The sequence below is a fragment of the Asterias amurensis genome, chromosome 17 (genome assembly GCF_032118995.1).
Source record: "Asterias amurensis chromosome 17, ASM3211899v1".
In the NCBI taxonomy this organism is placed as follows: Eukaryota; Metazoa; Echinodermata; class Asteroidea; order Forcipulatida; family Asteriidae; genus Asterias; species Asterias amurensis.
Window position 1 is genome coordinate 9448373 of NC_092664.1, and position 24445 is coordinate 9472817.

Below are 24445 nucleotides of genomic sequence, written 5' to 3' on the forward strand. Positions count from 1 at the left end.
ACACTAAGGTCCGACATGCGTGCGCGTATGCTTGGCGCGAGCGGCAGAGTTGTGCAGAAAGGCATTAGAGAGCCCCACGTGTTCATGCTCACACGTGCGGCATGGGCGGGGCCTTCTGGATTGGTCTATTAAGCCAAGGCTTGCAGAAGACACTCCTAGACAGACAAACTACAAACAAGTAGACAAGACAAATAGATAACAAGGAAACTTTTTCACAAAAAAAAACCCAGACTGGGTAGCTATGAGAGAAATATGTATATAAACAAGCAGGGCTAAAGCAAATGGCTGATGACATAGGAGCTGGACTGACTATAATGGAGAGCTATGCCACGATGGGAGAGAAGAAATCTTTTGCAAGTATACTTGAATCGACCCTGACAGCAATTTGCTACTTTCGTCATAGAACAGAATTCCACATAGAAATGACGATTTGACATTGCATAGAGTCCCAGCTCTTACCTTCCACAGTAATGACAAACACACACTCTGTCGATTGCCCGGCGGAATCATAAGCTGTATATACAACTTGAGTGTCACCGAGAGGGAACTGCGAGCCTGGTGCATGTGAGCCCATCAGGATTGGGGTGCTTCGGTCGTCTGTTGGTCTTGGGTAGGAGAAGCCAACAGTTGCAAAGGCCTCTCCTGGGTCAGTGCTTACTGTGGTACTCTGAGGACAGGAGGCAAACTCAGGAGGCATATCCTCTGCAAAGAAAAATTACAATTAAACCTGTCACAATAACCAGGTAATTTAGGGAGCGTCTCAAAAGTCGGGCACGTTCCCAGCGCAAAAGAACGTTCCTGCGAAAAAGCCCGCAGGATCGCAACATCATGACATTAGGAACGTTCTAACATGAGATTGGACGCGGTCACGCATTTGGAACGATCCAAAAGATCGCTCTGGCGGTCCAAAGGACCGGTCCAAGTAAAGCAGCAGGATACTTTTGCGATCCAAAAAGAACATTCCTACCATTCCGACTTTTGAGACGCTCCCTTACGTGTACAAGACAAAATGTTCGAAATAGAAAGGATGGTAGACATAAATCTCACAACATTGTACTGCATGGATTCAAATTTTCCCGAATACAAATGTTGTACCACTCCTTTTTCAGTAACTTACCCTCAATGGTAATGACAAACACACAAGTCTCTGCGTTTCCGCTTGGATCCATAGCTGTGTAGATGACGTTGTACACCCCAATAGCGAATGTATCGCCAGATACGTGATTGTCATTCACCGTCATGCTGTACTCCCCAGAGTTATCCGATGAGGAGGGTGGATTCCAGCTCACAGCAACCATAGAGCCTGCTGTCGTCACCCGAGTGATGTCAGCAGGGCAATTTTGGATCACTGGCTTTTCGTTATCTGAAGAAGAAGAAAAACAGACAAAAAATAATAATAATAACAAATTCTTATATACATGTAGCACATTTCACAATAACCGTCTCAATGCGCTTTACGTTAGTGCCCAGGTCATTGGGCCAATAACATCCCTTTAATCTTTCTCAGCTCCCTGAGGAGTATACAACCTGTTATGGGCAACCGTAGCGCTCCAAAGGCTTTTTCATACACAATATCAACCTCTACCCTCGCAAGCACCCAATGAAAACAAATTTTTAATTCGCCCGTGGTCAAGTAGTTTCGAGAGTGTTTGTTTTTAACCATGTTTACTCTGCTGTAACTTTTTCTGAGATGTATGGGGCCTACATGTACAACCACAGGGCGCCATTCCAATGACTGTACTTCTAATCATTGTGTTTAGATAGTACAAAGTGGGACAACAGAAATACATGTAGTGACCTAAAATAAATGGAGCATAGACTTTGCTCAAGAAAGATAACTTCATGTTTGGATAACAGACAGTGAGTCACAGTTAATGACTTCTTATGAGATGTGTTGGGGCAACCACATGACAGCTTATAGCCAATTAATATTTGTAAGTACTATGCTATCATTGGTATTTTAACTATCGACTGCTGAATGCTCGCATCTTATTATATACAATTATTTTCTTTGATGTGTGGCCTACAACCACACGACAGCTTAGCCAATGAGTATTTTTAAGTACATGTAACATGCTACCATTGGTATCGACTACTGAATGCTGTCATCTTATTATATACAACTTTTCACATGGAATTTGACAAGGAAGTATAACACATATCCCTTAAACTTACCTGTAACGGTGACACTAAAATCACATGAGGCAGTCTGCCCAATGGAATCAGTGGCCACATACATGACCATCCACTGCCCAATATTAAAGCGTCTTCCTGTGTTATATCCATTCTGTTCAACGACGATGGGTGAGCCATTGTCATCCACAGCCATTGGAACGGGCCATGTCACCACTGCAAAGTCCTCATTCAGCGTGGTGTTTACAAACATGTTGGATGGACAGGAATTGAACGTTGGTGGTCGATCAACTATTCAGAGAGAAAGGAGGAGAAAGATGATGCTGTTGTTATCAGACTGAACAAACTTGTTGACTTAAAGTAAAAAGCTACAAAAAAGAATGGGCTTTTTAAATGGAAGACAAGCGTGCCATAATACAGCGTCAAATAAACTACATGCCCAGTTTCTCTTTTAACCCTCCTTCTGTCTAACCAAATATCTTTTCACTGTAGATTTTGACAAATAGAAAAACCACAACGACCATTGACCTGCATTAAGGCCCGGTCACACAGGCCCCGATAACAAGAACGAAAACGATAACGATAAAAATGCACGCCCTCGATTGGTTGAATGAGCGTGGACGTATTCTGAGTGGAGCAATTCAACCAATCGCGAGCGTGCATTTACATCGTTATCGTTTTCGTTATCGTTATCAGGGCCTGTGTGCCCGGGCCTTTATGATCTCTTAAAATAGCACTTATGTTACAAGCAAGGTTTAAAAGTCGAAATGCTGTATCTTGCTTAAAATAACCTAGACGTACACAAAACAAGTGCACACTGAGTTTACACATTTTTGAAGGCGTATTTTTGTGGGAGACAAAAGATTTTTTTTTTTTTTTTTTAGATACACTGCAATGTATCTACACTTTTGTTCTTGCACTGATGCAACAATATTATGTAATAACAATAACAATAAGCACTTGAAATGCGCACGTATCCACCCTGCTGGGTGTCAAGGTGCAGTAATACCAAAAACAAAACCAAAGAAACCAGACACAACAAAATTAGTCCTTGAAAACCTGTGACTTTAGATAAGTTTTGAGCAGAGATTTGAATGTTGTGGTACAAAGACAAGATTTAAGATTTAAGTGGTAGAGAGTTCCAGATGCGTGGCGCAGCTGAAGAAAAAGACCCGGCACCCCAGGAGTGTTGAGAGAGACAAGCCTGTGATGGCTGTCTTTGTTGTAATTGTCTGTCCGTTCGTTCTTGTCCCGTTTATTGTTTGTCCCCAGGCATCCCTACATAAGCCTTGGCTTCCAGATGATGCCTCCATACTCTATTTATATTTCTCACCCTCATTAAATAGCTTTGTTTATTGGTTATTCCTTAAAAACATTGTTTGTACTCTGCTTTCATGAAGTATAGAAATAAATATCAGTTTGAATGAATGAATGAATAGTTATCACATTTGCGCCCTTATATAGGTGGGTTTTTTTTTGTCAGATACTGTGCTCTTTATAAATGCTGTATACTATTATGACTATTATTACAATACTCACCTGGTTCGCTTATATTTTGTACAATGATGACGAATCGACAAACAGCCTCGTTACCGGCAGCGTCTTCATAGGTGTACATTACTGTGGTTAGACTTCCCACTGCAAAGCTTGTGTTGGGAAGATGACTGTAGGACTCATTGGTTATGGCAACATTGTCGCTAGCTGTGGGCGGAGTCCAGTCCACTAGTTCACTACTACCAGTTATATTCTTCACTATGTCTACAGGACAATCTGCAATCACCGGCTTCATTGTATCTGTGTGATAAAAAAAAAGCAAAAAAACAAACAAAAAACGTCATATGTGATGTGATCATAGAGTTATATATAAGACTTAGAGGGCGCACTGTTGATGCTTCTTGCACAAATGCGTTGATGACAAGCAAGATGACAAGCGCAAGATGACAAGCGCGCCATTCTGTACGCGCGTCAAATATGAAATACACGTTTGAGATTTTTTTTATTGAACGCTGATGGGATGCTGTTTGTTCGACTTACAAAATGGCCGCACAAACACACGCTGTAAGATGGCTGTTTTGTCAACTTTGAAAATGGCCCCGCCTGCGCGCGTATATAGGCCAATGCGCCCTCTAAATCTTACATGTATATATAACTCTATGAATGCAATCAAGCTAGATGAGTCATATGTTGGCAATTTCATTACGGCGGGACAAGTCAAAACAGGACCACAGGGGTATTTTTTTGTTTTTTTGTTTTTTGTTGGTAGATTCAAGTGCCAAAATATCTCTATCACGCCTATTTTACATTGGGGACTTCCTTTCTGATTAATAACATCATCAAGGGGGTTAAAATTAGCATGGGAATAAAGTTTGCTAATATACACTGTGTAAGAAAGAAATCAAACAAAATTTGAAAACATTGTTTGCGAAGGTTTGTTCTGCGGAAAGTTGTGCTCACAAACTCTCAACTTTGCCGTCATCTCAACGGCAAAAAATACTGTCATTGGAAACAATCACAACAACCTTGAAAATTAATATGAGTGTCTCCGTACCTACAGATAACCTCAAACCTTTTACAACAATGTATTCCTTGTCTAAAAACACCAATAAGTTTATCGCCAAAAAGCGGAGATCGCCATTACTGTGTAAACATTGCGCGTGCGATACACTGTACATGTACATTACTATTATTACGGTGCGTACAGACACAAAGAAACGAACAGCAACTTGTGCTTCACATGCGTCGTGATGTTAGGACTTCCAAAATTTGAACCCTCGGTGGGGATTTTTGCTATGCATGGGCACCAAGCACTAGTTTTAGCCTGTTTATATGTCGAGATTGTACTCTATCTACGACTGTTTGCTTCATGTTAACTGCAATGTCTCTCCGTAATCAACAATCTGTCAATGTGTTCAAAACACTGCTCAAAACTCACCTGTTCTGTTAACAACATCTCTGTCAAGCGCATTTGAACATGTATATGGAAAATGCGCTATATAAATACATTATTATTATTATTATTATTATTATTATTATTATTATTATTATTATTATTATTATTATTATTATTATTATTATTATTATTATTATTATTATTATGTTTAGAACTAAAAATACGACTCGTCAAACTTTGACGGCATGCGGTGCTGTGTTTGAAGTAAGTATTAAGTTCACCTTCCTGAGAAGAGAAATAAACCAACGAAAATAGTGTTCTTGTCCGTAAAAGCGTCTGTTTAGAGAAAGAAAAAGTTGCAGAATGTTACAAACCTATAACTGTGACATTAAACAGGCATTCTGCCTTCACATCAAAGTCATTAACTGCAGTGTAGTTAACTTCTGTGACGCCCAAATCGAATATGGAAAGAGGCTCATAGTTGGTGGTTAAGTTGACTACAGTTCCGTCATCAGGGGCTGTCGGTGCTGTCCAATTTCCAACTCCGGTTGGCAACCCCAAGGAGGTTGATACTATGATGTCTTCTGGGCAACCCTGTATCCTGAAAGCTGCTCTATCTGTTAAAGGCAAGATGATCAGAAGAGAAATGTTTAGTTTCTTTCAAACTTTGAGCAGGATCTGCAAATTAGTTTTAATCTGATCTATACACTTTAATCCACCCAAAGAAATAGTTCTGTCTGAGTAACTACTGTTGCCCTTGTCTTGGCCCTGGTGCCACTTATAATTTCATTTCCAGGCACAAACCAGTCACATTTCAATGTAAACTTTATGGAAAATTGGATCGTCGCTTGATTCTTTGCAACTTTTTGCAATAAAAGGCTTCATGAGGTTAGGCCACAGTCTTGTCCTTTTGGCCCCTTCCAAAGTTTCAAATAGACTGGAAGGGGCCTTTTAAAAAAATGGCCTCGCACTCTCAACGATATTGATGAAATACTGTACTGTCCAAATTGAGAAGATGACACTAGAAAACCACCAAAATCAGTGTTTCTTACTTTGATTGGTGAATTGAAATAAAATAAGTGTGCAAGAATATCAGTCACTTTCATTCTAAAAGTAGCCATTTTATTGCACTGTGTGTGGTTTCCCCCCTTGTGTGCCTTGAGCACCACATTTTGGTGGATTTTTGCGCCCTATAAATATTCTTTATTATTATTACTATTATAATTATGACCTACCGGGCCAAATTTCATGGAGCTGCTTAAAATGTGTGGAAAAGAAACTTCAGCTACAAATGCTTAAAGCCACTGGACACCTTTGGTAAATGTCAAAGACCAGTCTTCTCACTTTTATATGCATCTCAACGTATATGCATAATAACAAACCTGTAAAAATTTGAACTCAATTGGTCGTAAATTTGCGCGAGTTACTCCCATTTGAAATTAGCCACTTTATCATTTTTTTAAACCAATTACAAGTAACGTGATGTTTTAAACTACCATTTCAAGCAAAAGAATACAAATTAGACAAAATTATGAGCACAAAATTGTTGTATTCATAGCCTTATTGCGTACAAATAAGTGTTCTACAGGTTTACCATGCAAATATAGATATTAAAAAGGTAAAAATAAAAAAAGTTTTTTAATTTTATTATTATTTTTAGTGATATTTTCCACATTAAACCGTCCATTACACAATAACACATTGGGCAACATCGGACTCATTTTCACAGAGTGGGTCACAAATGTGCTGTAGATGGTGACTAGTAGATTACAGGCACACAATGGAATAAATTATACTCACCCAATAAAGTAAAATTAAAGATACAAAATGCTTCGTTTCCAGCTGCATCTGTCGCTGTATATGTAATTGTAGTTGTTCCCAACTGAAGGCCCATGCTGAGGGCAGTGAGAGGTGAAAAAGCAATATAGATTTGGTTTGCATTATCTGAATATGTTGGGTTCGTCCACGCTGGAAAGAATACCGAAGTTCTGCCTGCAGGCGCGTATGTGGTGAAAGACACGGGACAGCTGGTAAAGACAGGATCCTCCGTATCTTTAATAAAAAGTAAGAAACAAATCAAAGTCAACTTTATTTTGTCTGTAACCTTCGCTACAGTCTTACTGTTCAAACAGCTACTTCAGAGCGAAAAACTAAACGGGAATGTCACTTTAACTTTGTTAGTAATGCATTTGTTTCTCATTTCATTGTAGTTTCGATAGTTACTCTTCTGAACGCTTTGTATCTATTGATTAAAAAAGTTTAGCCTCAACCTATAGGTTTTGAAAACTACCATTGCTGGCGTGCGTCAAAATGAAAATCCTTTGTCATAATTTATGTTTCTTGCATTACAGAAACATCCCACAGGTTGAGCTCCCACAAATGACGCTACAGGAGTGATGGTGTCAAATGGCTAATCACAATAGATCAACATGTTTATTTGGTTAACTAAAGAGTACAAAAACACAGACGCCATGCCAAGCATGCCACGGACAAGAACCAATATTCCCAATGTTGGACCATGGATTGAACCCTTTTACACGAAAAAGGATTCCTACTGGCCTCTTGTCACTGGGCAAGATCAATAGTTATTGGTTATCACTTGATCTAGAATGAGGTATTGACCCAATTCACCTGACGTCATCATCACAATAATCTTAGAGGCACCATACTAGTCGGCAATGTCGCTGTGAAGTGAAGTATTGCGCATTTTTAGAAGACGCAGCAGTTACACATAAGAGTAACTGCCAACCAAAATGGTGAGGGTACGACAGTGGCCGCGTGTGACGTGCGTGCCAGGGGTCAATAGGTCAATGGCTCAAACCCAACCAGCGATCCTAAAAAGACACCATTTTTAGGCCTCAGCCATGACTTAAAACGCATCAAGATTTCCATCGCGCAACCATCGCGCGACCTGCTATAAACCGGCCTTTATTGTAATACGGCAGCTGTGCATGCATGCAATAACCGAGGTAGAATACACCTCATTCAATGTGCTACTACAGGCCTCATGATCGTGACAACAATCCCATTTTTAAGTAAACTTTAAAAATTCGCATAATTCTTTTCAGATTTGTATCACTTGATTCTTTGCATTTTTTTTTGCAATAAAAAGCTTCTTGAGGTCAGGCCAAGTCTTGTCCTTTGTTAGAACTCACCTCATTCAATGTGCTACAACAGGCCTCATGATCATGACAACAATCCCATTTTAAAGTAACTTTAAAAAAATTAGCATAATTCTTGTCAGATTTTTTCAGATATAATCTTGTTGGGAGACTGACCCTTTTGATTTTAGGAATTCGTGAAAAAACAAAAATCATTTCCCTCCCCAGTCTAGCCTTCTCCATTTCCACATTAATTTGTTTTATGCTCTCTTGTTCTTTTTCCCTAGAAGAGAAATAAACCAACGAAAATGGTTATCTTGTCCGTAAAAGCGTCTGTTTAGAGAAAGAAAAAGTTGCAGAATGTTACAAACCTATAACTGTGACATTAAACAGGCATTCTGCCTGCAAACCCATGTCATTAACTGCAGTGTAGTTAACTTCTGTGACACCCAAATCAAATATGGAAAGAGGCTCATAGTTGGTGGTTAAGTTGACTACAGTTCCGTCATCAGTAGCTGTTGGCGCTGTCCAATTTCCAACTCCGGTTGGCAACCCCAAGGAGGTTGATACTATGATGTCTTCTGGGCAACCGCGTATCCTGAAACTTGCTGTATCTGTACAAGGCAAGATGATCAGAAGAAAAATGTTTTGTTTCCTTCAAACTACGGGCAAGATCTGCAAATAAGTTTTATTCTGATTCATACACTTTATTCCTCCAAAAGACGTTTTTCTGTCTGAGTAAATGCATGCCTGTTGTTCTGGTGTTGGTCCTGGTGCCGCTTCAATTTGAATTTCGAGACAAAAACTGAATCGGGCACCAGTCACATTACAATGTAAACTTGGTTTATTGCTGATTCTTTGCTTTTTTTTTGCAATAAAAGGCTTCTTGAGGTCAGGCCAAGTCTTGTCCTTTGGGCCTCTTCCAAAATTTCCAATAGAATGAAAGAGGCCTTTTCCAAAAGGACAAAACAAAAATGGCCTTGCACTCTCAAAGATATTGATGAAATACCGCACTGTGACGCTTGAGAAGATAACACTAGGAAACCAGCAATTAGCATTTCTTACTTTGATCGGTGAACTGAAATAAAAATAAGCGTGCAAGAATATTCCTCCTTTCAGCGATTGCTGTAGTACAACGCAGTAATAAACAGCCAGAAACTTACTGTTAATCGTAACTGAAAACACACATTCTCTGACATTTCCAGTTGGATCGGTTGCAGTGTATGTTACAACGGTGGTTGTATCCACATCAAAAGCTCGGCCGTCGTAGTCTGTCGTGAGAGTCGCTGTGCCAGAATTGTCCGTAGCCACGGGTACCGGCCACGTCGGGATGACGGAGGAGTCCCCAACGTTATCAAGTTCCAAACTCAGGTCATCGGGACAGAAGGAGAACTCTGGTTGCTCAGAATCTATGAGAAAATACCAACAGTCCAGATGTTGTCTGATTGGTGCGTTTATTAAACACCGAAAGGATGGGAAGTAAACCCTTTCAGCCCAAATGGGCACTTAAAAGTGGCCAGTGCACAGTGCACAGACATCAGAATCGTCTGTGATACTTAATTATGTTTTTTAAAACTCTTTGTATTGCGTCTTAATATGTTAACACTTGAGTTTTATTTGGGTAATTTAGTGTAATGGTACAGTGCCTTATCCACAGGACATTATGGTAGTCGTTTTTGGCACCAGCTGGCAAGTGCCATAAACTTCAATTTAAAATATTGCAAATCAAACTGTTCCAGTTTGTGAAGACTCAAATCTGTAAATTGTGTAGTATTGTCCTTGTACTAGTTGGTGTAATCATAGAGCTAGGACTATGGTATAATAACAACAAGAATAAAATCATTTATAATTTGAAAAATGCGGAGGAAAATGTTGATGTAAATGATCTTCACAAATCCAAAATGTGTATAAAAAAAAAACCACAGATTTGCTAAAATGTATAACTTTTTAAACAAGTGTCGCTTTGTGAAAGCTTTGCTGAAATAATGTGGATACCATTGATTATTTGATTTAGTTAACAAGAATTAGTTATTTCATTTATTCCCATTAAAACTATAATGCACTTGACCTCAACTCACCAGTAACCTGGACATTAAAGGAGCAGTTATCTGAGTTTCCACTTGGGTCAGTCACTGTATAAACCACAGTTGTGGTACCAATTGGAAACGGATCACTGGGGCTGAAGTTGGACTCCACATCCAGAGTAGCCAATGAGTTATCGGATGTTTGCGGGTTAATCCAAAACACTTGAGAGGTGGACTGGCCAAGTGGTGTTGAACCAAACAAGTTGCCTGGACAATTTGTTATGGTTGGGGCCTCAATGTCTGTGTAAGAAAACAAATAATAGTAATAATAATAACAAAGATAGTTCACAGCAAAGCATAGTGATATAATAATAACAACAAATTCTTATATACATACATGTAGCGCATTTCACAATTACCATATCAATGCGCTTTACATTAGTGCCCCGGTCATAAGCCAATAACATCCCTTTAATGTCTCTCAGCTCCCTAGGGAGTGTACAGCTCTGAGCTGCCTGTAAGGCGTTTGTGGCTTTTCATACACAATATCAACTTCTACCCTCGCAGGTACCCATTTATACCCCTGGGTGAAGAGAAGCAATTATGATAAAGTATCTTGCTCAAGAACAAAAGTGTCACGACCGGGATTCGAACCCACACTCCGGTGACTGCACCAGCCTCAATGCTCTTAACCACTCGGCCGTGACACTCTACAGTTCACAGGGATCCGACTCCCAAATTGGCGCAACCAAGATCGATTGTGGATGACAATTTCAGATGAGTTTATTCAATTTCTACCTCTCGTAGGATATCACAAAGACGATGCTGCTCATTCTTTACCCTTCACAAGATAACACATAGACATTGCTGCTTCTTTTATACATCTCATACGATAACACAAAGGTATTGCCACTTCTTTTTAGAGCATCCAAACACAGGACCATTGATAGTAAATTAATGTATTTAGAAGATGGAAATTTACATCGGGGGATAAAGAATATTAATTTTGGTTTCACCAATATACATCTACATGTATGTGTTAACACTGTATACTCTGTATTTTCTTGAGGGCTTAGACAAAAATCACAGGCATATAACTGGGGTGACATTTGAACTCACGACCTTTACAATTCTAGAGCAGTGTCTTACCAAATAGACCACCAAGATCGCCAGGTAGCTAGAGCCAGTTTAAATCCTACATTTTAACAGCGGGTACCGCAACAAGTTAAATAATGGAAATTTGCATCGGGGATAAAGAACATTAATTTTGGTTAATGGTTTATTACCTTCAACAGTGACGTTAAACTGACAAATGGTGGACAGCCCCACAGCGTCTGTTGCAGTGTAGGTAACCTCAGTCAACCCAATGTCAAATAGGTCCCCTGAATTGTAGTCACTTTCAAAGGTGATCACACCGACATTGTCCCTGGCCGTAGGTTCACTCCAGTTCCCTTGGCCGGAAGCTGTGGTCAGTTGATTCGGGACACTAATGTCAGATGGGCAGTTCAAAACCTCTGGTGGCGTTCCATCTGGATTGTTATGAAAAAATATATATAAATGTTTCTGAATCAACATTGCATGACAATTGGTGAACGATACTTTTCCAGGGTAATCATTTTTTTGTGCATTTTAAATCAATTCAATTCAATAGTTCTTTCATACTACTCTCCTCAAAATATATATACACAATTTTACATGAATAAGCAAAATAATAAGCACATCAAATGTAGGGAACATACAAGTAGTTACTCTACATGTATGTAGACCAAAATAAGGAGCTTTGAAGCCATGTCACACAAACCAATTTGACAATTTTGACACTATTGGTCGTTACTAAATATAATTGTTAGTATTAAAACTTACTTGGTAATGAGCTATGGAGAGCTTTTGATAGTACAAAACATTGTGAGAAACGACTCCCTCTAAAGTATTGTAGTATTTGAGAAAGAGGTAATTTTTCACTCATATAATACAACAATTCTGAAATTAAGCCGTTTATTATGCATCTGAAAGCACACAAGTTTGTACAAAAAGGGTGTTTTTTCTTTTATTATTCTCTTGCATCTTCAAACACTAATTAAGTCAAAATTTTCACAGATTTTTTTTATTTTATACATATATTGATATTACACCAAGTGAGAACACTGGTCTTTGACAATTTGACCAAACGTGTCCAGTGCCCTTAAAGAACGATGGAAATAAAATGGTATTTTTTTTCACTCACCAGTGATGTTAACATTGAAGGAGCAAGTCTGCATGTTACTGGATGGGTCTAATGCAGTGTATGTGATGAGGGTTGTAGAGCCAACAGCCAGAGGTTCACCAGAGTAATCGCTGGTCAACGTCACATCACCCGAGTTGTCGGTAACGTTCGGCATAGGCCATGTCGGAATAGCATAGGAACCGTTGGTCCCCGTGGCAAAGTTTATTCCCTCTGGACAGAAGGAGAAGACTGGTGCTTCGCTATCTGCACACGTCAAAACAAAATGTGGTACACAGATGATATGTTGGCTTGGGTTGATAGTAATAACAATAATAATAATAATGGCTTCTTGTATAGCGCACATATCCGTCACTCACTGACGCTCAAGGCACTTTAAAGGCAGTGGACACTATTGGTAATTACTCAAAATAATTATTGGCACAAAACCTTTTTGGGTGACGAGTAATGGGGAGAGGTTAATGGTATTAAACATTGTGAGAAACGGCTCCCTCTAAAGTAACAGAGTTTTCGAGAAAGAAGTAATTTTCCACGAATTTGATTTCGAGACCTCAGATTTAGAACTTGAGATCTCGAAATCAACCATCTAAATGCACACAACTTCGTGTGACAAGGGTTATATTTCTTTCACTATTATCTTGCAACTTCGATGACTGATTGAGCTCAAATTTCCACAGGTTTGTTATTTTTTGCATATGTTGAGATACACCAACTGTGAAGGCTAGTCTTTGACAAATACCAATAGTGTCCACATCCTTTAACATACAGTATCTTCCTGCAAGGTATGTGGGACTACATTTGAATTATGAGACCTAACTGCTTTTACATAGTACGTAAAAGTGGTTTTGTGCTTTGGTGTAATATGCAGCCAATCAATTCAGGAACAACTGGGCGAACCCCTTCTCTTTTCGATAAGTTCACTGGGTTCTTTTACGTGCGATTACACACCACACAGGACAACCATGTCTCATCAAAATGACAAAGCACCATGGTTAAGTATCTTGCTTAAGGACACAAATGTCATCACAGGAACTTGTATACACACTCTGCTGATCAAAAACACCAGAGCTTGAGTGTTCTTAACCGCTAGTAGGCCTTAACACGTTTGTCTGGCTCTCAATGCATGATGCCAAAATTGTAGTAAACAGGGCCCAGATAAGAATGTATCCAGGTCAATTTGAGAACTTATTGCTCTTGCATCCCAAGCAGCCTTTGTAAAGTTCATTATGGTGAGTTTCCTTGACCATTTAGGAATCCTTAATTAGGCATCGTGGAAGAGCCAGTTAGATAAGCTCAACTAGATCCCAAAAGAACAAGCAAAAAAATGTAAGTATTTAGATAGATATCTCTTCCTGTATTAATCAATACAAAATGGTGACAAAGTGTCTACCTACCCATTATGATAGAATCAAATGAACAGTTGGCAGTGTTGCCTGCAGCATCCGTGGCAGTGTAAACTACTACAGTAGTACCAATGGGGAATATACCCATGGGTACGTAGTTGGATACTAAGCTAGTCACGCCAACATTGTCACTTGCTGTTGGTGATATCCAGAACATTGTGCCTGTATCTAGGCCTGGGCTGCTGCTCCCGAGCACGCGTGGTGGACAACCCTCTACGACTGGGACCTCTTGATCTGAATATAAGCAAAACGTGATAAATTGTAATCAATATATAGAAAAAGTAAATAAGGGAGGCTGAAAAACCACTACAGACACACTTCTACTTCTACTTGGATACTCGGTAGGGTCCATAAGATGTGACTTAAAGTCGAGGGACTACTTGTCCATGAGTGGTGCAGGGGTGCGTTTGTACAAGGGTGCAAGTAAAAAAGACTTGTTGCTGGTTATAGGTGAGCAATCACCACTCCCCTGAAAACCTCAACTGACGGGAGGTGATGATGTTGTCGGGGAGTGATGTCCACCAGATGACGGTTCTTGGGAAAAATGAGTTCGAGAATGACTTTATCCTGCCTGAGATGATCTGATATTTGTTTAGGTGGAATGATCTAGTGTTACATGGGATTGCTGGGTTGAGGTATTGGTCTTGATTGACTGCACTAGCATGATCAATTATAATATATAGGCTGCAAAGTTCGTGAAAAACCACTACAGACGCACTAGCAGTGTTACTGACATGCTTCAGGACCTAGGGCCAATTTCATAGTGTTGCTTAAGCGGAAACTAGTGCTTTAACAATGGTCTGCTAATAAGCAGAAATAAGCAGGATACCAGTCACAAATTGAACATGCGACATTATAGATTGGCTGGTAAACTAATTCTGGTGAGCATACATGTAAGTTGGTTTGTATGATCAATTGGCTGGTAAATTCCAAGTGGGCAACAGAGGTAAATGGCCTTATGGTTTTAGACCTACATGTACATGTATGTTTCAATATCTGAACTACTTAAAGCCAAAAGTAAAAAGACAGAGTTCAAAATCAAACTTTCCAGCCAATGTCTAAACAAAGCAGCGCAACTGAAATGGCTGTGGGATGAACAAATCTATAAAAAAAAGGCTACAGATTTCTTACCCGCAACAGTGACGTTAAACTGGCAAGTTGACATGAGTCCCACTGAATCAACTGCTGTGTAAGTCACTACAGTTGAACTAAGATTGAAGATACTTCCTGATGCTATGTCAGAGTCCAAACTGATCAATTGACCATTATCAACGGCTGTAGGCTCAGTCCAGTTGACTTGAGCAGTGGACACGCCTTGGTCGGTGGGTACAGCCAGGTCACCAGGACAGTTGGATATCGCTGGAGGGGTGCCATCTAAAACAAAACGAAACCAAGGAGAATGCTTTTGATGTTGTAACCAATTAATGCTGAAAACAAGAGGGGACATTACTATTTTGGTCAGGCAATAGCGAGCATTAAACTTAAAGGAACACGTTGCTTTAGATCGGACGAGTTGGTGTATAAAAAGTGTTTGGAACCGTTTGTTACCAAATGCATATGGTTAAAAAGATGTTTTAAAAGTAGACTATAATGATCCACACAAGTATCACTCAAAATTGCACGGTTTTCCTTTTACGTCGCGACCTAACACGGTCGGCAATTTATGGGAGTCAAAAATTTGACTCCCATAAATGGCCGACCGTGTTAGTCGAAGAGGTAAAAAGAAAACCACCCAATTTCAAGGCATATTTGTGTAGATCATTGTTTTCTACTTTTACAATATCTTTCTACCCATATGCACTTTATAACAAACGGTTACAGGACGCTTTTCAACGACCAACTCGACTGATCCAAGGCAAGGTGTTCCTTTAAGTCTTACGATTGGAAAATTTAGGAAATTTCACTTTTGAAAATCTTTTCAGAGACTATTAAGAAGCTGGATGCCAGTTAAGATGGTAATTTTTTAACGATGATAGACCTCAAGTACAATTGAACCTTCAAGCCCCCATCATAGAGCAAATAAATGATAAACAATGGAAACACGTATTCCATTTGGCCGCTGATCACACGACGGGCAACACGAGTAACCTTTTTTTGGTCTTAGTCTTAATTTAGCCATTATTATCTTTTTAGAAATATATTTTTAATGTCTTTGTCATTTTTTTAAATTCATGATATTTGTTTTTTAGTTGCTAACAAGAATTATGGATTGCAGCGTAGGACAAGGAAAATCGAAATGAGAAGATAATGGAGCGATGCGATAATCGGGGTAAATGCAGGAAATTAAGAAATCTTCGATCAAGTTCCATGCTTCTCCTCATTGAACCCCAGTCTCGACACTCATGGGGTGACAGGTCTTTTTCTTCAGCTGCGCCACGCATCTGGAACTCTCTACCACTTAATCTTACATCTTGTCTTTGTACCACAACATTCAAATCTCTTCTCAAAACTTATCTTATGTCACAGGTTTTCAAGGACTAATTTTGTTTGTTTTGTTGTTTGTTTTTGGTTTTACTGCGCCATGAACACCCAGCAGGGTGGATACGTGCGCATTACAAGTCTTATGTTTATTATTATTATTATTAGGAACAATACGGCCCAGAACTGCAAGAAATAGAAGTGAATGACATTTAAATGAGGAGGGCTACATCTTACACTGAGAGCTACATCTTACAGCCTAAATGAGGATAATGAAAGAGTACTGAGAAAGTTGGCTATTAAGTCTTTCAAATATCACTTACCAGCAACGGATACATTTAAGGAGCACATTCCAATGTTACCAGACGGATCCACCGCAGTAAATGTGACCAGCGTGATGGAGCCAAGTGCGAGAGGTACTCCATCGTAATCGTGTGTCACCGTCACAATACCCGAGTTGTCCGTAGCATTCAGCAGGTCCAGGGTGAGGGAAACAAAGGAACCATTTTCCATTGTGCTTAATTGCATATCACCAGGACACGCTATGAAAACTGGTTCTTCAGAATCTATAGGGTGAATCAAACAAGAAATGTTACCTCTTTAAAATCACTTGGCGTCGGAAGACAAATTTATATGGAATTTTTTCTTACAGTAGATAGTTTTTTACCAAAAGAAAAACTTTATAACACCCTCAATTTTTTTATTATCAACCTTGATGCCCTCGGGCAAATTTTCTCCTTATGTAAAGAATGTTTTATTATCTTTTATTTTTGTGTGATTTACATGTAAATGTCTTTTAAAATTGTAAATTCACAGTGCAATTTGGTCGGTTGACCACAAATTTTTGAATGGCTTTAAATAAACCATAAACCACAAACCATTGATCACCAACAACTTATTCTCTGCCATCCTGACCAACTTTGCATAGTGTGAGGTCATGTGAGATCATTTCATCTTTATTTTACTTACCCGTAATCATGGCATCAAAAGTACAGTTCCCAATGTTGCCTGCGGCATCTACAGCAGTGTAGATCACTGTCGTTGTTCCGATGGGTAAATTGTCCATGGGTTGGTAGTTGGAGGATGAGTTGACAACACCGACATTGTCAGTGAAAGTTGGGGCAATCCAGAAGGGACTTCCTGTGCTCTGACCTACAGAGGTGCCACCGAGTACATTGACTGGGCAGTCGACAGACACTGGCTCTTCTTTGTCTGAATGCAATTATATTAAAAACTTGATTCAGGTACACTCATAAATAGTAATAAAAATAATAATAAAAATAATAGTTTATTTTATATAGCGCTTTATACACCGGAAGGGCATCTTGAAGAGCTTCCAACATTAGTACCTCTATCAAACAATAGGCACAATTTATTTTTCAAAAGTTTTTCAAAAATAATACCCACAAGAGCTCTTGGTAAGTGGACATTATACTTCATCCACGTCCCATACATGTAGGCATTAAGGCCAAGTCACACTGCAGCGATAACGAATGCGATAACAATAACGACGCAAAGAGAACGCATTCTGTTGGTTGAAGTGCTTCACTCAGAATACGCCCATGCTTATTCAACCAATCGAGGGCGTGCATTTTTGACGTTCTCGTTTTCGTTCTTGTGGCCTGTGTGACCAGGGGTGGATTTCACAAAGAGTTAGGACTAGTCCTAAGAGATATCATAAACGGACAGCTAGTCCTAAGTTAGGACGAGTAACTCGTCCTAACTCGAGATAAGATTAGTCCTAACTCTTTGTGAAATCCACCCCTGGCCTTTATGGTCTTCAGCTTCAATGCATATGGGATGCAGAGGCACTATGTGGTTTCCATTCCATAGAATTTCAAAGATTACAAATGTCTTACCCGCAACAGTGACGTTAAACTGGCAAGTTGACACGAGTCCCACTGAATCAACTGCTGTGTAAGTCACTACAGTTGAACTAAGATTGAAGATACTTCCTGATGCTATGTCAGAGTCAAAACTGAACATTTGATCATTATCAACGGCTGTAGGCTCAGTCCAGTTGACTTGAGCAGTGGACACGCCTTGGTCGGTGGGTACAACCAGGTCACCAGAACAGTTGGATATCGTTGGAGGGGTGCCATCTAAGTAAACATAGGGGAAGGAAGTTGATCGTTGGTAAACATAATATAAACTCTACTAAAATCCTTAGTACAGTTGCAACAAAATTGCCAAACAGCTTGAAGAGGAAAACCACACATGTTTTGGTGTTGCAATATTGACAGACGTTCAATTCCCGACTGGTTTAGGATTGTTACTGAAATCGTTGTTTGGCCTTATAACATGTATAAAAAGCAACTTCATCCGTACCTATAATAGTCACATTGAAGACACAGAACACGGTATTGCCAGCCTCATCCATAGCATTATATGTAATAGTGTTAACCGTTCCAAGTTGGAACATTTCTCCGGCATAGTGTGTAGTGATGGATACCGAACCGGAATTGTCTGTAGCATTTGGGTAATCCCAAGTAGGAGCTACCCAGGTGCCGTTAGCATCAGTCCTGGCCTCCATGTTAGATGGGCAGAAAGTGAACATTGGATCCTCATTATCTGTAAACACAATCAAGCAATCAAGTTGATCAATGAACAATAAAACTAATGACTAATGGAATTTGTTGGACTTGGTCCCCAGTCTACAGTCGTAGTTTGTGGCAAGAGCAGGGATGTGATAGGCTGTTTGAAAACAAAACTGAACTACATATGAGAGCAAGCTAGAAAGAAATTTTACCTCTTTAAAACCACTTGATATCGGAAAACGAGTTTATTTGATTTTTTTTTTGCATAGTGTGAGATCAAGTAGGATCTATTCATCTTTATTTTACTTACCCGTAATCATGGCATCAAAAGTACAGTTCCCAATGTTGCCTGCGGCATCTACAGCAGTGTAGATCACTGTCGTTGTTCCGATGGGTAAATTGTCCAAGGGTTGGTAGTTGGAGGATGAGTTGACAACACCGACATTGTCAGTGAAAGTTGGGGCAATCCAGAAGGGACTTCCTGTGCTCTGACCTACAGAGGTGCCACCGAGTACATTGACTGGGCAGTCGGCAGACACTGGCTCTTCTTTGTCTGAATGCAATTATATTAAAAACTTGATTCAAGTATATTCATAAATAATAACAAAAACAATAATAATATAGGTTTTCTCGGTCAAATTCGGCAAAAGAGCAGTCAATTTCATTTTCATGCGTTCGAATTAAAACTGTTTTGCCTCTCCAGTTGTTACTGCGTTTCAAATTCAGAATTTGGCCGTTCAATTTCGTTTTGAGTCGAGTCAAATTCCCTTAGCACTCTGTTCAATTTAGCGTATCGTCATTCTTTTTCGTGACACACACGCCTCAAGAAGCGTCTGTGAATTTGAATGCTGTTTTGATGAATTGTTAAATTGAATGATTATTTTGTTAAATCGAATAACGTAAAAGTACATTTGACTAGTCTTAAATTGAAATAGAATGACCCTTTTCAGATAGCATTAAATTTTGTGCCAAATAGAATAAGCTGGTGGTTAAACTGGCTTCTCATTTTCTGAAATTGACCGAGAATACCTATAATAATAATACTCGTTTTTTTATACAGCGCTTTATACACCCGAAGGGCATCTCAAAGAGCTTCCAACATTAGTACCTCTGGTCGCTGTGCCATTGAAATCATTCCTGAAACCATCTCAGCTCCCTGGGGAGTACAAGTATATACAGCTTGTGCAACAAATATATAACGCACTAAGCTAAATCAATCACAAGAACCATCTCTGCTCTCACAGGTACCAAGTACCCCTGGGTAGAAAGAAGCAATTACAGTTAAGTGTCTTGCTCAGGGACACAAGTGTCAAGACCAGGACTTGAACCTACACTCTGCTGAACAGAAACACCAGAGCTTGAGTTCGGTGCTCTTATCCACTTGTTTTATATCCATTCTGATTGGTTGAGAAATCACGTGGCCATGTTTAAACATGCGATAAAATCAACGTGAGGAGCGTTTAAACTCGACCCGAGGCAGTTGATTCACAAGAGGGAGCTTTCAGATGATCGCGCATATATTTCACAGCCCAATTTTATGGCAATATTTGTAACTTGCGTGCAATAGTTTAAAACTCAAGTATGCAGTTTCGGAAATAATTACTGCTTATCGGTCAACAGCTGTGGGAAATATTTTCTAGGCCCACTCTGAAATCATATACTGCATTCTGTGAGAGTGTGAGAGTCAATGCAGTTTACCACTTGTAGTGCTTACTGTAATGCAATAATGTTTGTACATGTACATGTAAACTAAAAACAAAACATAGGATCAAAACACCAGTAACACACTTTATTCAATTTTTTTTCTTCAAAAAATGTGCTATTTGTGAGGTCAGAATCTTTAAAAAACAATTTAACTGAACAGTTTTGTTGTTGTGTGTCATTCTTTTCTTTGTTTGCAAGTTGGCTGGAACACATATTAATAATACCCACAAGAGCTCTTGGTAAGTGCACATTATACTTCATCCACGTCCCATACGTTTAGGCATAATGGTCTTCAGCTTCAATGCATATGGGATGCAGAGGCACTATGTGGTTTCCATTCCAAAAAATTTCAAAGATTACAAATGTCTTACCCGCAACAGTGACGTTAAACTGGCAAGTTGACACGAGTCCCACTGAATCAACTGCTGTGTAAGTCACTACAGTTGAACTAAGATTGAAGATACTTCCTGATGCTATGTCAGAGTCCAAACTGATCAATTGACCATTATCAACGGCTGTAGGCTCAGTCCAGTTGACTTGAGCAGTGGACACGCCTTGGTCGGTGGGTACAACCAGGTCACCAGGACAGTTGGATATCGCTGGAGGGGTGCCATCTAAGTACACATAGGGGAAAATGTTGATCATTGGTAAACATAATATAAACTCTACTAAAATCCTTAGTACGGTTGCAACGAAATTGCCAAACCGCTTCAAGAGGAAAAATACACATGTTTTGGTGGTGTTGAATATTGACAGACGTTCAATTTCCGACTGGTTTTGGATTGTTACTGAAATTGTTGTTTGTCCTTATAGCATGTATAAAAAGCAACTTCATCCGTACCTATAATAGTCACATTGAAGACACAGAACACGGTATTGCCAGCCTCATCCGTAGCATTATATGTAATAGCGTTAACCGTTCCAAGTTGGAACATTTCTCCTGCATAGTGTGTAGTGATGGATACCGAACCGGAATTGTCTGTAGCATTTGGGTAATCCCAAGTAGGAGCTACCCAGGTGCCGTTAGCATCAGTCTTGGCCTCCATGTTAGATGGGCAGAAAGTGAACATCGGATCCTCATCATCTGTAAACACAATCAAGCAATTAAGTTGATCAATGAACAATAAAACTAACATGACTAATGGAATTTGTTGGACTTGGTCTCAACATAATACAGCCTTTTTAAATTGTAAAGTGCATCGAGGGATCTGTGATCCAGAATGCCCTATATAAATGCTTTATCCTGTAGACAAGCAGAGTAAACCGTTTAAAAAAAACGTGACCACACCGACTCATTTCAAAGCCAACACTCCCACGAAGAAGGTTTACACAAGGTTGTATCTGCAAGTTTACTATTTATTTATAGTTTCTACATATTTACCCACACCATGCTAAGCTTCAAACAATACTTATAAATAAAGGCTGTTTTATTATTTTTCTTATAACTATTAAAGGGTTTGAAGGACAAACTTACCATAGACTGTCACATTGAATACACAGGTGTCGGAGTTGCTAGCCAAATCAGCACTATAATAGCGCACAGTGGTTACACCAATGGAGAAACTGCTATTAATCTGGTGGTTTGAGGTAAACGTTGAAACACCGACGTTGTCTTGAGCTGACACTGCACCCCAACTAACAACTGCTGTATCCCTGCCTTGGTCCGTCGACTGGAGGATATCCATGGGACAGTTCATGATGACCGGACTCTCCCTATCTGTAAAGTATTTATAATCATAATAGTATACGGATTTTTGGTTGGTCTCAGTTGGGTTTGCTAGTCAAGTGTGCTTGTTCAAATTTATTGCTATGTTTTATCAAATTTCAGTTCTCTTTATACATTAAAATGTATCTTTTGTCTTTCGCTTTTACATTTTTTATTGTCTTGTCTATAAATATTCTCCTGTGCTGGTTAACAACTTTATATAAAAAATGTAAATCTGTATTTTAATTCAGTCTTTCGACTGCGACAAACAGATGTTTTTACAATAAACCAGTATAAATAACAATAATACAAGTTATCACAGAAGCACGAGAATTTCTGGAATGCTGAATAAACTGACCAGGTAAAAATTTTGCTCTAAAAGTCATGCACTACTCAAAACTAAGTAAACGGTGGATAATTATTTGGTAGTTGGAACTTGCATCAAAACGTCACATGTAAATAATCAAAATGTAATTTGTCTAAAATAGTAAAGATTTTGGAATAAATGATAAAGCTGCGTATTGACCCAATTCACCTGAGGTCGTCATCAGAATAGTCTTGGAACCGCCATTCTGGTGGGCAATGTAACTGTGCGTTATTCAGTGTAGCGCGCATTTTGGGCGACGCGGTGTTTACACCTAAACCTATTGACCACCAAAATGGTGAGCGTACAGGCACAGTTGCCGTGTGTGACGTGCGTGCAAGGAGTCAATACAGTTCTTCCCTTACCTATAACAGAAATGTAGAAGTCGCAGGACGTGTTTCTTCCATCTTGAGCAGTTGCATTGTATACCACCAAGTATTGTCCAACCTCCAGCCGGCTATTGTTGGCATAGTTGGATTCAACTAGGTCCATTACCGTGCCATTGTACATCGGGGGAGGCCAGAACACAACGGTGCTGTTGGACGAGGGGTCAGTGTCAAAGTCCATATCAGCTGGACAGGCAATGACCAGATCCAACAACTCATGGGCTGTGTAAAAGTCACGACCAAAAGAATACGTGTCAATGGAGGACTCTCAAGCTATACTCATTCAATGGACCAAAATAATAATTATAACCATATTTTTTCAAAGGACACAAAGTGCTAGGGGGGTCATACATGTACAACCAAGAACCTAGATGAGATTATCCAATATACGATTACAAAAATACATATTAAATGCAGCAGAAACAAATACAAATTAGATGGTAAGATTGGTCAGATGTGTTAAACTGCTCTACGCATGAAGCGTTCCGAATAGTAATTGGGAGTCAGTTTCCAAAACGTCATCACGCTGCCAGCTTAGAGGGTTAATCACGGATCAAATAATGGAACACGCAGGCAGAGCACAGGATAGGCCACTTAGACTTAAGCTATGTACAATCAGTGACTGGTATCCTACTTATCTTGGCTAAGCAGAAAACTGACTAAGCAACTCTATGAAATTGGGTAAAGGTTTCTATTTAAATGCAAGCATGAAACTTGGTCTGTCTAGACAAATCCTCTTTCTATGACGACCAAAAAAAGAGGGGTACCCCATTCAATGTTACTTACGGAAGACAGTGACACTGAAGGAACAGTTGGCAGTGTTTCCTGAAGGATCTGAGGCACTGTAGACAATGAGGGTTGTACCAACAGAGAACACTCCAGGCTCTTCAGTCAATGGAGTCACCACAACAGACTTAGAGTTATCAGAAGCTACTGGGATGGTCCAGTTGACGACGGTTGTGTTAACACCTAGTGTGGGTATGATAGCCTCCAAGTTCGACGAACACATCGTAAATATGGGGTCTTCATCATCTGTTGAAATTGTAGCCGACGAAGAATTTTTCAATAAAAATGCACAGTTTAACCTTTCAAACTTATACTGGGTTAGACTAAATTAATCTTCAACTTCTAGTTTTTACTAAAAACACCATCCGACCAACATTTCATCAGATGGTATCCCGTTTATGTGCGAGCTACAATCACTGTTGGCAGGAATTTTGTGCATGATCATGTGTGTGCCTATTTTGAGTACTACAGCTGAAACAAGTATGAGTGATTCAGGGGTTTTTCTCGGGTGTACACTGTGGGAGTGGTACTGGCATGAACGTTATACTCTGCAAGCTTTTGTAAGTCATTCCTGTAGGCATATGCCCGCAACCAGAATACTCTGTTAGACTGAGCAATTGTGCTGAACTTCAGGGGAAAATCCTAGTTAGAATGCGTTAATATATTGAGCATTCCAATGTAATGGCGCAACAGACTTGTCACTGTACATGCGCTGGAATACTTATCCGATCCATTATGGGCGCTCGTATCATTCAGGCATTTCACACAATTTC

At 39.5% G+C, this 24445-nt stretch overlaps 1 protein-coding gene across 3 annotated transcripts in view; it reads right to left on the reverse strand.

Annotated features, from left to right (window-relative positions):
- LOC139950171 (uncharacterized) overlaps positions 1-24445 on the reverse strand; it is an 84526-nt gene that overhangs the window by 13550 nt on the left and 46531 nt on the right. Inside the window, exons 40-62 of one of the 3 annotated variants that reach the window (XM_071948796.1) lie at positions 23673-23918; positions 22866-23108; positions 21906-22148; positions 21273-21515; positions 20803-21045; positions 19038-19280; positions 18519-18761; positions 18050-18292; positions 17160-17402; positions 16514-16756; positions 14904-15146; positions 13764-14006; positions 12373-12615; positions 11435-11677; positions 10203-10448; positions 9288-9533; positions 8496-8738; positions 6824-7075; positions 5398-5640; positions 3673-3927; positions 2176-2424; positions 1118-1363; positions 460-702 (exon numbers count right to left, since the gene is read on the reverse strand). In XM_071948796.1, the coding sequence (XP_071804897.1) occupies positions 460-702; positions 1118-1363; positions 2176-2424; positions 3673-3927; positions 5398-5640; positions 6824-7075; positions 8496-8738; positions 9288-9533; positions 10203-10448; positions 11435-11677; positions 12373-12615; positions 13764-14006; positions 14904-15146; positions 16514-16756; positions 17160-17402; positions 18050-18292; positions 18519-18761; positions 19038-19280; positions 20803-21045; positions 21273-21515; positions 21906-22148; positions 22866-23108; positions 23673-23918 (5628 nt within the window). The remainder of the gene's footprint in view (positions 1-459; positions 703-1117; positions 1364-2175; positions 2425-3672; positions 3928-5397; positions 5641-6823; positions 7076-8495; positions 8739-9287; positions 9534-10202; positions 10449-11434; positions 11678-12372; positions 12616-13763; positions 14007-14903; positions 15147-16513; positions 16757-17159; positions 17403-18049; positions 18293-18518; positions 18762-19037; positions 19281-20802; positions 21046-21272; positions 21516-21905; positions 22149-22865; positions 23109-23672; positions 23919-24445) is intronic. The other 2 variants (XM_071948797.1, XM_071948798.1) reach the window with 2 other exon arrangements.